The following is a 13462-nucleotide window of genomic DNA, read 5'->3' on the forward strand; positions in this document are numbered from 1 at the left end:
TCTACAGTACTGTTGACCCTCTGCAGCCTCTTCTTGTCAGCTGTTGTGCAACCAGGGTACCACACAGGGATGGCGTGCACGCTCTCGATAGTGGCACGGTACACTGCAAAAACTCAAAATCTTACCAAGTATATTTCTCTTATTTCTAGTCAAATATCTCATTACACTTAAAATAAGACAAAAGCAGCTACAAAGCAACATTCCAGTAAGCTACAGAAAAACTAGATAATTTTCACTTGTTTCATTGGTAGATTTTTTCACTTATTTCAAGTCAAAATATCTTGCATTAAGTGAAAAGATCTGTGGAGGTTGCACTAATGGTTCTGAGAATTTTCATTTTGATCTGAGAAAAGCACCAAAGCGACTGAGAAAAACTGTAAAAAACCAACAGGTGATCTGAGCTTTGTGCCGTGGTACCCTGCTGGAAGCAGCCGTTACTGTGGTCGGCACCAGCACTCAGCAGGCCTTTGTGATTAAATGATGAACAGTCAGCTGGGGACCGAAGTGTGAGGAGATAATGTCCTCCAACCCATTGTACCACCACAACCAGCAGCCTGAACTGTTGACACGAGACAGGATGGATTCATGCTTTCATGTTGTTCACACCAAATTCTGACCAGAACATCTGAAAGTTGCAGCAGAAATGAAAACTCGTTTTTCCAATCTTATGTTTCCCAGGTTTGTTGAGCCTCAGTTTCCTGGTCTTAGCTGTGAGTGGTAACGCTCGGAGGGATCTTCTATTGCTAAGGCTGCTGCTGAAGTGTAGGAGTTATTTGGCTTGCTGTTGCCTTCCTATCACCTCAAAGCAGTCAGTCAATGTTTGTTTCATTTCGCCACATGACAGCTCAAAAAAACCTTATTTAGTTACAGAAGCTTTGGAAACCTTATCAATGTGCTTATCTGGTCCTTTTTCATCTGAGTTTTAGCAAGCTATTTTTGGCCACAGAAATATGGCTCGCTACATATTTTCTCTTTTTTTCTGACCTTTCCCTATAAATTGTTACAGATACATGGTTGTTAGGAAAATCCTAATATATGAGCAGTTTGTGAAATAGTCACACAGCCTGTCCAAAGACCGTGCAGGGTTCAAAGTCACCCTTCTCCTTCATGCCTGCATGTCTAAATGCTCGCACTCCCTGCCATGCTGCCATATAATTGACTGGATATTTGCACTAATCAGGAGTCGATGCGTTGATGATTTATAGCAGGAGGGTATTTTCATAGAAGTTGCCCAATAAATCAAGAAGCTCCACTAAAAACACATCAGTTTAGTAAAAAATGAAACATTTGAGTCCAGTATGGCCACGAAATATTGGCATAATGACCTAAATGCACCCTGTACACCGCCTCCTTCTTTTACCCTGCTGAGGTTTATGTAACCGTCCTTCTTCAAAGTACTTTTTTTAATCCTAATGTGTAATGATGACAGAACAGACTGGATAATTAAAGAGGATGAAAGCCCCGACTCATCGTCACCACCTGCGGTCTATTATAGTGGAGTCTTGTCAGACATGAAAAGTGATTCACTGTCTTTAGGGGGGAAACGCTGTCATAGACATGAATTAACAGACTATATTTTGTGACCCAAATGAAGACAAAAGACAAATTGACTTCATTAGTTACACTTTGCTAGCACCAGCTTGGATCTTCTTTTGCCTTCAGAACTGCTTAAATTCTTCGAGACACCGAGGCGCGCAGTGTGAAATAATGACTCAGGTCTGTCAAAAGAAAAGAAACGAACCTGCTTTGAGAAAGTGCAGAAGTTTGTTTAAAAATGTACGGAGTAAAAGTAAAACGTTGTCAGAAGAATACAGCACAGATGTATTTGTACTTTGTTCCCTCCCACCTCTTCAGTCCAGGATGATGTTTCATATACGTCACATTAAAATATGAATATTGCTGATTGTAAAAAAGACAGACAGACACTGACAGGATGTGATGAAGACATCTTTTATTGGAGAGTTATGACATCACTGCTAAGCAGTATTTCAGCACAGACCTGCTCGCCGTCTGTGGTTTACTTCTACCAGTCTCTAAATAGATTCAGCATTTGAGCTGCTGGATGTTTATCTGTATGCACAGTTGTGTGCTTTTTTTAAAAACATGTATATCCCAGCTGCTGTTCTTCCACTTCTTTTCCTCAGCTCTCCTTTTCATTTGCCCCTCACTGTCAGATGCACCCATCCTGTTTTCTACTTGTATTCGCTCCCCTCCAGCACACTGCATAAATGCTCTATTCCACTTCCCCTCCCTCATCCTCATCAGCAGCACATGCTTCAAATTCCTTCTCGGGTAAGAGGCCATATTCATTGAGAAAGGCCTCAACATCCGTTGCAAAGAACTCTTCATTGAAGTGTTTGGTCACAGCCAGGAAGTTACCCAGTAACTCACCAGCCTTGTACACCAATAGGGTAGGAAGAACCTGGAAGAATAGCAGCAAAACTCCAAATGAGCTTGTAGCCATTATAACTGGAAGTGCTCGGTGTAACTCCCAGCCACAGGAATATTTCCTGGACAAGAAACCTTTAAAAGAATGTTTTCAGTATAGGGAACAGGATGGAAATAAGAACCCGGGGAACCCTGCAGGGGTTGAGTTGTCCACTTGTCCTCATTTTTATAGATCAAGGCCAGAGTAACCCAAGCTTAAAGTGTTCATTAAGGTATTTGTCACACAGATATAAAATAAGCTCATAGATTAGTGTTGACCATAGGGTGCTTAGTTTATGTAGAAAATGTCGTTGGTTGTTGTTTCGGTTTACGTGCTGAAATTGTTTTATGTGTGTTTATGTGTAGACTTGTATATAGTTAAACATATAATGTCAAACTCTGAATATTGATTTGTAAATAAGGACATTTGAAATAAGGGCGCCGGAACAGAACAAGTGTAACGACATCATACTCCTCTTCAAGCACACACATTGTGTAGACACAGAGATATACATGAAAACCAGATGCTTTTCTTGTTATTTCAGTTATATTTGCACGTTCAAAATAAAATTCTATCTATCTACACCCAAAACAAAGTTCTGTGCTACACGTTCTGGAGCTGAAAGTGCATTTAAAAGTCTAATTCTTCATCAGCAAAGTAGCAGTGCACTAACCTCAGAGGAGAAGCGTTCGGCAGCACCGGTGGCCACGGCGTCAATGCGACAGAATTTAACACTGGGGTATTCAGCAGCCAAACAGTCCAGGCATGAGTTCAGCTCTTCACAGCCTGACAAACACAGAGAAGCCGCAGCCGTTAGCAAACCACACTGTGTCCAGTACGTGGCTGTTTGGTGAATATCGATTTATTGTTTTCGTGTTGAGACTACACTTGAATATGCACCCCCCTCAAACACCTGACCTTTGACACCATGCTGGTAGATGTGGACCACCACCAGGGTCAACCGGTGTTCCTTCTCTATGACTTCAAGGAAGGCTTCTCCGCTCTCAAGTTCATGGACGGACTCAAACGTGGGACCAAAGCTCAGGCGCTCGTGCATTTCCTGCATACACTGTTTTCTGTAGCGTTTCAGGCAGCGTTCATCCTCATCTTGGATCAACTCATACTCCTGAACACTCATCTACAGTTGAGAAAACATATGTTACTGCTGCACTTGTTTTTACACTTGCATGCCTTTCTGTGGCATTACTAGGATTATATTGTTCCAGATGTTTCCATTCACCTTTCTGTTGAGTCTCTCCTTGTCATCATCTCGAGGACTGGACATTTGTCTGAGCAGCTCTCTCTTGTTCTGAGGGACAGTCTGATCCACACTGTCCAACTTAAACCTTCGCCAGTCATTAATGACACCTTTGGGACCTGGAGACACACAAAGAAGTGTAACAAAGCAACGTGTTTTCACGAGTGCAAAGCGCCACGAGTCAAAACAGCATCGAAGGCAATAATAGCCTGAATCCCCCGAGTTTTGCATCCAGCTGTAATAGACTATCGTGTGACGTCGCTGACCTGTGTGATTGGCGGGCACTTCGTCCTCTTCTTGAGTGGTGGCAGACATCCTTTGGGAAGCCTGCGACACACAGAGTAGACAACAGTGTTTTTGCTACTTGAACAATGTTTTCTTTAGCTTAAATAAGCTTGTGTCATTTTGACTTGATGTCACAACTAATCAACATTGTGACAGCTCCAAATCTGCACAGCAAAATCTCCAGTGTTAAATTAACACTTTTGACAGTGTTATATGTGTAAAAGTAACCTAGTCAGTTTTGAAGATTAACAAAGACTAACACTGAGCAGTGCTGATTTTCTAACACTGGAAAATAACTCAAAATATTAGAAATATTCCAGTGTTAGAAAACCAGCACTGCTCAGTGTTAGTCTTTGTTAATCTTCAAAACTGACTAGGTTACTTTTAAACATTTAATAAACATAATTTAACACTCAACAGTGTTGTATTTAACACTCAGAGGAGTGGACCCATATAGACTCTCTCTAGTGTTAATTTAACACTGGAGATTTTGCTGTGTGAATATCTGCAGCGTGATTCATGCATTTAAGCACACAGTTGTCACAAACATTTAGTTTAAACTAGGCTGAAGTTTACTTATCAGATTAAGATGAGATTACCAGGAGTCTGACACTCACACTTAGGACAGCTTATATAGATATATGTGAGTGAGATATGACATCATTTGTGAGCTAAAACCAATAAAATGTAATGAAAGCTAAACAAGACAATGAAGTTTTATTTTATTTATTATTTATAATGAATATTATTTAGATATTTATTTTATTGGTATGACCCTGAAAATGCAAAATCCTCTGTGACCGTTTTTACAATGGGAAAGATTTTTTCCTGCTTAGCGATGATCTAAATGCCAACATTGTAACTGATTCAAAAGAAGCTGATGGACTCATGATTGCGTTATTTATCTGTTTTATGGCTCATTACTCAAACATTTTTGTATGCTTGTCAAAACACAGAAACGTTGGAGTTCTGTCTGTACTCCCAGTTCAAAGCCATTTGTTACATTACATAACTTCTAATGAGCAACACGATGTCTTTCTTTTAGTGACACATTCAAGTATCAGCACAGAGCTGACAGCAAAGTTTCAACTAAACAGCCCACAGAAAAATGACGTGGCTACATTGATGTTGCTGGGTGGGAGGAGCTTCACTGTCACAATCTTAAAAGACTGTGCATATCATTGCTCTAATTTTTATTTTATTTTGCCTCCCACATGAACTGAGACCAGGCAATTGTGCATAAAAAGACGTGCTGGAAAATGTTGTATTTATTCTTTATTTGCTATGCATCCGTCTGATTAGCAACTGCGATCACTAAATATTCCAGATATATTGCTTTCATACACCAGTACATGCCACACTGAAAGCTGCTGAGACAGCTGGGCGGTCGATGACAGCAAAGCTACGTCAGTCATATAACTGATGAAGCCCGTTAGGCTGAGGCAGCTAATTCGTTCAGGTTGTCAAAGCTTTCATTTCTTCCTTCACTGGTTTCGATGAGCTCACATTCAGTTAAAGAAGTGAACTTTAACTCTAGAGGGCGATGCTTTTTAACATGACATGGCTTGAAAAGTCAGTAAGAAAACACATAAGAATTGATTTAAGAAAATGAAGAAATGCAGAAGCACACATAAACAGATTTATATGCAACAACATGTTTGTGGAACACCAAACAACAAAGTAACTGAGTGTTAACCACATCTGCCGAACAATGACATTACTCAGTGTGTGTCAAAGGCTAGACTTACACCAGCAGCATTAACATTAACGGTTTTCAATGCAAAAAGAAATATTTGCACCAATGCATGCTTTCTAAAGAAAAAAAGGACCAGCTCTTACCTTTGTCTGATGAATAAGAACGGGTTTTAAAAGCCAGTCAGTCAATCTTGTGATTCACTGATAGTGTGAGATCTGGCTGAGAGCGGGGAGTGCCGGCTTACAGAGGGTGGAGCTAGAGCAGAGGGAATAAGCTTAATCTTCACAGTCGTCATAATCACTGTCACCATAATGTTGTGTTGTTTAATATGATTAGATGCAATATCTGTCTCAGTGTTATGGACTGAGGAGGCCGAAGTGGACACAGCATTTTTACTTGTTTTACTTATGGAAAACAAAACAAGTTAAAGTAGTCGTCTGTTGCTTCGGTTACTTTTGAGAAAAAGAAAAAAAGAGTGAAATATGGTCTTTATCTAGCCAATGGGTTTATTTCTTCAGTTTACTTTTTATGGTTTGTTTTGGACATCGCAGTTTAACTGTGGCAGTGTGTGCTCTGTTTTATCGTAGTATCTACAAGCCTGCAACACAAAATGTTAAAATAGAAACTTTTTATAATACAAAGAAAACCTCAGCAATCAGACAACAATCAGACAACAATCAGACAACCCCCTTTGAGTAAGCACTTGGCAAGAGCGGAAAGGAAAAACTCCTTTTCAACAGGAAGAAACCTCCGGAACCGGGCTCAGGAAGGGGCGGGGCCATCTTACCCTCCGACCATACATACATTACACAAACATCACATGGGGAAGACAGGTCAGAGGTATAACAATGCAAAATGCACCACATGAGGAAAGATAAGGAGAAAAAAATAACTCCCCCCAGACTGAGCTCCAACAGGGAGATCAGTTTGAGAACAGAAAAAACACCTCTGCACATGAAACAACTCGTAATACACCAAAGAAACACATGACAAGCAGCAGGGATGGGTAAAGGGTGAGAGACAGCCAGTGTAGACAGTACATCCAGGCCTGCGTGCGCTGGTTCCTTGATCCACCGTCAGCATCGGAAGGGAATAAGTGTCGAAGGCGTTTGGAAAGGGAGGGGGGAGGAGTGCATATCAGTGTATATGTATGTGTGTGCGTGTCCATAGTTCAGCTGAGACAGTGTCCTTCACCCTGCCAGGCTAAGTAAACAGTCTAACAGCCAACCCAGGTGGCCTTGCATGGAATAGGAAGGAACAGACTCAACACAGTCGTTATCAGGGTGTTGTTGTTCAGCTCCAGCCTTGAGCCCACAGCTGGTGCCGAAGGGGTATGTACATGAAGTGATGGAGGTTTTTACTTTAGTGCAAACAGCTCATATGAATTTCAAAGCTGTTCTACAGTCCAACACTGGTCTCTCAATCTCCCGTTGGAGAGCCGTGAGCTTCGCCATACTTGCGTTCTGTGATGTTGTCATTTCTTGTGCTCAAGGAGCCGATTCTGAGAACTCACGGCAGTGTGCCTCCCCAAGATGTCATCCAGTCTGCACTCAGAGATCTTATTCCAAGCGAGCCCTTCTGAGATGTATCCAGTCTGCAGTCAGAGATCTTATTCTGAGTATTCACAGCAGCCGTAGCCTCTCCAAGATCTTATCCGTGCTGCACTCAATGAGCCCATTTTGAGAAACTCACGCCTCTTCAGATTGTTCCAATCCCAGCGGGCAGCCTTGTGGGGGTTTGAACAGCCGGTTCCGCTTCCTTAATTCTTCGATAAGTCAGGGCCAAGCCAGCTCCGATCAACCAGAACCCTGTTACCATGGTTCCGAATAGGTAGATATCTTCAGCACTCAGGCTCACCCGAGCCCAAACTTCTCGTTGAGAAAGGGGTGTCAATTGCATTTAGGGACCAGTTGATCAAAACCATAATTCAAATTAAAATATAAAACAAAAAGAAGATGCACATTCTCTGTCATATGGACTTGCATGAATAAAGGTCCTCTTCCTTCTCTCCAAGGTATGTGATAAGGCAGCAGATGGCTACTTCTCTAAGTATTTCAATTGTCTTGTGCTATTTAAGAAAAAATAAAGTATGAGTATAAACTACATGGGTGACTGCCAACAAAGTGCATTTCAAAGCTACCCAAAGTCTAAAGAGTTGTCCTACCTCAAGAAGCATGTCCTTGAGCTGCCTGATTCTCACTCCCTTAGCTCCTCCCCTTGAAAAAATGACATCCATCAGTTTTGGGGTGCAATGGTCAAGTGTAGCCATTCAAGGCTTACAGTGGTTGAACTCTTGAACTTCTCCTTTATCTGTAGACCACACAAACAGAAGAATTCAGTCTTGCAGACTATATTGCATTAATTAATGCTCTAATACATTAGTTAAAGATGATAGATGTGATCTAAGGCTACCCCAAGTTTTGAGGGAACAAAAACAATCTTAGTGAAGACAAGGGAGACATTCCCCACCATAACCATGGCGTAATCTGTAATTTTTTAGCAACCCTGTTTCAAATTTACACATTGTGTTTATGTCTTTCAAGCTTATGTAAAAACATAAGCTTGAAAGTCCACCATGCCATATTCACCATATGTGAATTTGCCCGGGCTACACCAATGATCAATTACACCATAAATAATCAACAAAAAGTGCCGTCCCTGGGTGGGCTCGAACCACCAACCTTTCGGTTAACAGCCGAACGCGCTAACCGATTGCGCCACAGAGACACACGAGCCTTAAAGCCCTTCAAGGAGAATAAACGCGTAAATTTTGACGAAAAAAATCTTGTCTTTTCCTTAGTCTACTAACTTTTCCGTTTACAATGATCAACACTTAAAGTATTGTTGGGCATACACACAGCAATAAGCAATAACAGCAGTTCTGTACCCTAACACTATAGCTAAAGTCAAAGTATTTTTCCCTCGTTTACAGCTGCCCGGCTAGCTCAGTCGGTAGAGCATGAGACTCTTAATCTCAGGGTCGTGGGTTCGAGCCCCACGTTGGGCGCATGTCTTTTGTGTTTTGTATTTCCATACAACAAAAAAAGCCCATAGATATTTAGCCATTTAAACAAACAAAAAACAGAAACCACTGCTTCCGGAACCTTTCGCGTGTTAGGCGAACGTCATTCTGTTGTATACAATATATTATTCTTATTATATTCTAATTTTTGCTATATAACTTTTGCACTGTCCACTTCCTGCTGTGACAAAACAAATTTCCCACGTGTGGGACAAATAAAGGTTAGCTTATCTTATCTTATAACCACTACACTACAGAGACACTGGTGTCGATGTCAAGTTGAATGACCGAAACACCAGTTTACCAGACCGCTCTGTAGCCTATACATGCGTTGGTGGTATAGTGGTTAGCATAGCTGCCTTCCAAGCAGTTGACCCGGGTTCGATTCCCGGCCAACGCAAAGTTTTCGTGAACGATTTCCTACTACCAGCAGACAATCTACTGTTTTACATGTAAAGAAAAGATCACCCAGAATATGTCTCTTTAGCTCTGACCTTTTCTCGTTCTTCCTACAAAGATCTTATCAAATTAGTTTCTTTTTTTCTGAAATGTTTAAAAAAACAACACAACGCTGTTTTTAATGAGTTTAGGGCTAAAATGGGTATGTGTATGGTGTGACCTGGCTTAATCTATGATCAATAATTCAGGCCAATAAATCCCCAGAAAGTCAATTCTATTCACCTGTACACGGTTTTACACACACACACACACACACACACACACACACACACACACACACACACACACACACACACACACGTGTTGTTAAACTGTGTTGCACTGGCCGGAAATCTAACACTCGGATTATTGTGCCAAAAAAAGCGAAGCCGGAAATGAGCGGAGTTAGTCTCTTGTTTTTCTAACACGCTCTCTGAACTGCCACGAACCAATCGCATCGCTCGTTTCCATGATATGGAGGAAGCGTACAGAGTGTAGGTAATAGTCAGTCACACGACTGCTATATATGTCTGCCTGGAAGCAGTAGTTAAACCTGATCTGAGTTGTTTGGATGCCTTTTCATTGTAGGTAGTTATAACCGCCTTGGTGCTGCTGTAAGCTGTTACAGCCACTTGTCGTTTGCTAGGCTACAATGCTATCACCATCCGTGGACAATCTGAGCTGCTGGCAGTGAATTGTTGGAGAAATAGAGTTCAGGTACTGTTTTCTTCGTGCCCACGTGTTTATCTCTTCCTTTAGTGTTAAGTAGTAGTTAAGACCGTTATTGTATAAGTCCTGCTTGGCAGCTGCTTGTTGGTCCTCACGGGAAAATGCCATGGCAGAGTCGATACCTTCATATGAGCCAGAATTCAGCTCTCTCATTGGTTTGAGATGTCACTGATGGTCTCGTGGTTTTGTTTCCCAGCCGGTTAAACCATGAAGACCAGTAAGTCCTATAAGCTTGTGCTGCACAAGAAAGGTTTCGGTGGAAGCGGTGAGTAGAGACTCTTCTCCGTGTTTGCTTCTCTGCAAAGATTTGATTGCTTTTGCAAATGAACTTATCCTCCGAATAGACGATGAGTTGGTTGTCAACCCAAAAGTTTTCCCTCAAGTCACTTTGGGGAACATAATTGAGATTGCACATCCCACCGATGAATACAGGTGAGATTAAGTGAGATTGCTGTATTTTTATAGGGGTAAGCGTCTGCCATTGAAACTATAATGTGGCCTTGTCCCTTGTGAAATATTCCCAGCCCCCTCCTGCTGCAGGTGAAGAGCCTCAAAGAGGACCTACAGAAAGGTAATCTGAGGTAGCAGCGTGTTTGTGGTGTTTAAACGTGTCATTTATTCTTTATAAGATAAAACCTGATGGCTTATTGCTGCAATAGACGATACGATTGACTTTTTAATGTAGTCGTTTCCCTTTAAGACAGCTTTTCTCTGTTTCTGGGCTGATCAAGGTCTGATCCCTGCTCACACGTGTAGAGGCAGCATCTGAATGCTTGGATCAGTCTGAAGCCTGAGCTGTTACCAGGGTTTTTGTGCTGTGTTTAAAAACAGCACTGTAAATGAAAATGTACTTGCAGGGCTCCTTTGGCCCTGATGTCAGCTTTCATGCTTGCTGGCGCTGTGTGTTTATGTACATGGGTAATATGATAGCTCTGCCTCACAGCTGATGGACATGTTGTCGTTACACAGAGACGATCAGTGTGGACCAGACTGTAGCACAGGCCTTCAAGCTGCGTGCATACCAGGATGTCATCGTTAACATCGTCGACCCTAAGGTACGTTGGCTCCGAGCGCTCCTCGGCCCCTCGACCGTCGCTGGGACACAGTGTCTGTTTTTTGTCTGTCAGGATGTAACGCTGGACCTGGTGGAGCTGACGTTCAAGGACCAGTACATCGGCAGAGGAGACATGTGGAGACTGAAGAAAAGCCTGGTGGGCCATGTGAGCGTCAGGTCCATTTGAATGCTGCGTGCGCAGTGGTATTTACGTTTGCTGTGCTCTGGTTCCTTCCAGGTGAGCACATGTGCTTACGTGACCCAGAAGGTTGAGTTCGCAGGAATCAGGTACATAAATGAAATGACTTCACAGCGCTGATTGTAAGGGTTAACCAGAAGGATGGGGCATTTTAGTGCTAGTGACATTTACGCTTTGTTCACGATGGCGAATGAAGTGAGAGTTTGTCATACTAAAGATGTGTTTGAATCTTCAGAGCTCAGGCCAGTGAACTCTGGGTGAAAGGAGAGAAGGTGACCTGTGGCTACATCAGTGAAGACACCAGGGTAAGTGGAAGAAGATGCTGATGCAGCCATCTGTCGTTACCGCAGCCAAGGAAACGCTGGCCCTGTTTTTATCCATCCCACAGTGTCCGCATGTTGCAAAGACGTTAACATGTCATTGTAATAACCAAGAGTATCAATAAAGTTCCGACTGAAAGGTTTGACCTCCTCCGGTCCTGCATCACTACTTTACTGACTAAAGAGCTAAAAGAAAGTGAATCAGTGTTTTTGTAGCCTGTGGTAGGATGTAGCTTACTTCACATGTATCCTGGTGCTGAACAGGACAGCTCACACCTGGACTCAGACTTGCATGAAGAAGCAACAGCTGTTGTGTCGGTAACTTGATTTGCTGTTTTCCATTGGATATAAAATCTCCCCTGGTGTGGAGGAAAACGCCACAAACGTGTTCTCCACCTGCTTCCTGCTGTCAGACACTATGCTGCTGTGACACAGGTGGTGTTCAGATCTACGTCTGCCATGGTTTACATCTTTATCCAGATGAGCTGTGAGATGTGGGACTTTGACATCTACGGTAAGATGATTTGATGTTTCTGTTTTTAAGGCGAGCTTTTCATGCCGTGTCTAATCCAGCCGTTTCTCTTAGGCGACCTCTACTTTGAAAAGGCTGTCAATGGTTTCCTGTCTGACCTTTTCACTAAGTGGAAGGTTTGTGCTTCTCTTCCTTCGCCCTGTTTGTATCAGCACGCTGCTGTTTCCTCTCAGTCACCATACGAATGATTCTCACGCTCCTCGCATGTTTAATCCCAAACCAGGAGAAGAACTGCAGCCACGAGGTGACGGTGGTACTGTTCTCACGCACGTTCTACAACGCCAAAACATTAGGTCAGTGTGAGCTGAGACGCATGTTTGGTCAGCCTTGTTGCACTGCTGGTTTGCAAACAGGAGGTTTCTCTTTTTCCCCGACTGTGAGTAAAGTAACTGCTCACGCAGGCGGGTGTGGAGGGGGCCCTCGTTCTCTTGTTGTTTGGTTTTGTGTGTAAGCGTGACAAGAACATTTAGCTTTAACGTGTGATGTGTGTTTGCTGGTAGATAAACGCGATATCTTATCTTGTTCAGAGGAATTTCCAGAGATTCTTAGAGGCTCCATCAGAGAAGACCACGAGGGACGCTTCTATGAAGACTTCTACAGGTAAGCATCCCAACACCTGTGGATACCAGCGACAGAGCGGCCTGTGAGTCTGATTCTACTCGTCAGGGTCGTAGCTCAGAACGAGAGACGGGATGAGTGGACGTCGATGTTGGTCACTATCAAGAAGCTCTTCATCCAGTATCCAGTGCTGGTGCGACTGAAGGAAGCAGGTAGTGATCCGTGTCCTTCGCTGACTCGTAGATCTTTGCATTCGTTCCCGTCCACAGTCTGACCCGTGTGCTCGCTCACATTCGTCACAGATGCTTTTCCTGTCGGTTACAACGCCACCGCTGCCCAAGGCAACTACCTGGAAGCCATTAACCTGTCGTTCAATGGTAGGTGCTGCTGCAGCTTCCCTTAAATCTCTTACACATTTTGTTGTCGTTTAAAGGCCCTGTGCAGGATTTTGGTGAAACTAGTGAGTCCTCACACAGAGACAGTCAGTGTGGATTATCATTAAGTCACAGCGTCCACCACAAACTGCTCTGCAGCCATCCTGGAACCAGCAGCGGGGCCATCTGCTGTGATTGGTTGGTGAGAGAAGGAAGACAGGATGAAGACATGCTGTGGAAGAGAGACAGAGGTTAATAACAGATATGATTTAATGCAGAGAGGTCTGTTAATACATAGTGAGTGAAGAAGAAACACCCAGTGCATCATGGGAATCCCCGGCAGCCTACGTCTATTGCAGCATAACTAAGGGAGGATTCAGGGTCACCTGGTCCAGCCCTAACTATATGCTTTAGCAAAAAGGAAAGTTTGAAGCCTGATCTTGAAAGTAGAGATAGTGTCTGTCTCCTGAATCCAAACTGGAAGCTGGTTCCACAGAAGAGGGGCCTGAAAACTGAAGGCTCTCCCTCCCATTCTACTTTTAAATACTCTAGGAACAACAAGTAGGCCT

General features: G+C 42.9%; 2 protein-coding genes and 3 non-coding genes across 17 annotated transcripts in view; 3 read left to right on the forward strand and 2 right to left on the reverse strand.

Moving 5' to 3' along the window:
- Window positions 1-1934: 1934 nt before the first annotated feature.
- LOC113011028 (phosducin-like) lies at window positions 1935-5919 on the reverse strand. The gene is made up of 6 exons (XM_026150403.2): window positions 5811-5919; window positions 3953-4013; window positions 3669-3805; window positions 3347-3566; window positions 3102-3214; window positions 1935-2422 (listed from the first exon to the last, which is right to left on the reverse strand). The coding sequence occupies exons 2-6, from the start codon at window positions 3999-4001 to the stop codon at window positions 2234-2236; spliced, it is 708 nt and encodes a 235-aa protein (XP_026006188.1). The 5' UTR covers window positions 4002-4013; window positions 5811-5919; the 3' UTR covers window positions 1935-2233.
- Window positions 5920-8320: 2401 nt separating this feature from the next.
- trnan-guu (transfer RNA asparagine (anticodon GUU)) lies at window positions 8321-8394 on the reverse strand. The gene has a single exon. It is a non-coding gene; the product is annotated as a tRNA-Asn (tRNA).
- Window positions 8395-8601: 207 nt separating this feature from the next.
- trnak-cuu (transfer RNA lysine (anticodon CUU)) lies at window positions 8602-8674 on the forward strand. Its single transcript has one exon. It is a non-coding gene; the product is annotated as a tRNA-Lys (tRNA).
- A 343-nt stretch (window positions 8675-9017) lies between these two features.
- Window positions 9018-9089, forward strand: trnag-ucc (transfer RNA glycine (anticodon UCC)). The gene has a single exon. It is a non-coding gene; the product is annotated as a tRNA-Gly (tRNA).
- A 502-nt stretch (window positions 9090-9591) lies between these two features.
- The window catches only part of depdc5 (DEP domain containing 5, GATOR1 subcomplex subunit), a 32002-nt gene continuing 28131 nt past the window's right edge, over window positions 9592-13462 (forward strand). For all 13 annotated transcript variants that reach the window (XR_013903409.1, XR_013903410.1, XM_080293237.1 and 10 more), the window contains exons 1-14: window positions 9592-9844; window positions 10053-10121; window positions 10201-10288; window positions 10381-10427; window positions 10826-10911; window positions 10984-11067; window positions 11149-11198; window positions 11345-11414; window positions 11865-11943; window positions 12016-12077; window positions 12185-12254; window positions 12489-12561; window positions 12628-12731; window positions 12822-12896. Coding sequence is in view for 11 of the 13 variants with exons in the window: in XM_080293237.1 (XP_080149363.1) it covers window positions 10064-10121; window positions 10201-10288; window positions 10381-10427; window positions 10826-10911; window positions 10984-11067; window positions 11149-11198; window positions 11345-11414; window positions 11865-11943; window positions 12016-12077; window positions 12185-12254; window positions 12489-12561; window positions 12628-12731; window positions 12822-12896 (946 nt within the window). In the remaining 2 variants the exon portion in view is untranslated. The remainder of the gene's footprint in view (window positions 9845-10052; window positions 10122-10200; window positions 10289-10380; window positions 10428-10825; window positions 10912-10983; window positions 11068-11148; window positions 11199-11344; window positions 11415-11864; window positions 11944-12015; window positions 12078-12184; window positions 12255-12488; window positions 12562-12627; window positions 12732-12821; window positions 12897-13462) is intronic.

Source organism: Astatotilapia calliptera, chromosome 18 (assembly GCF_964374335.1).
Source record: "Astatotilapia calliptera chromosome 18, fAstCal68.1, whole genome shotgun sequence".
Taxonomy (NCBI): Eukaryota; Metazoa; Chordata; class Actinopteri; order Cichliformes; family Cichlidae; genus Astatotilapia; species Astatotilapia calliptera.

Bases quoted from the DNA above. Each gene is read 5' to 3' on its own strand.
- LOC113011028 (XM_026150403.2), bottom strand. From the start codon at position 4,001: ATGTCTGCCACCACTCAAGAAGAGGACGAAGTGCCCGCCAATCACACA. The intron at 3,806-3,952 runs GTCAGCGACGTC...GTGTGTCTCCAG, and splicing joins AGTGCCCGCCAATCACACAG to GTCCCAAAGGTGTCATTAAT. The intron at 3,567-3,668 runs GTGAATGGAAAC...TCTCAACTGTAG, and splicing joins AGGAGAGACTCAACAGAAAG to ATGAGTGTTCAGGAGTATGA.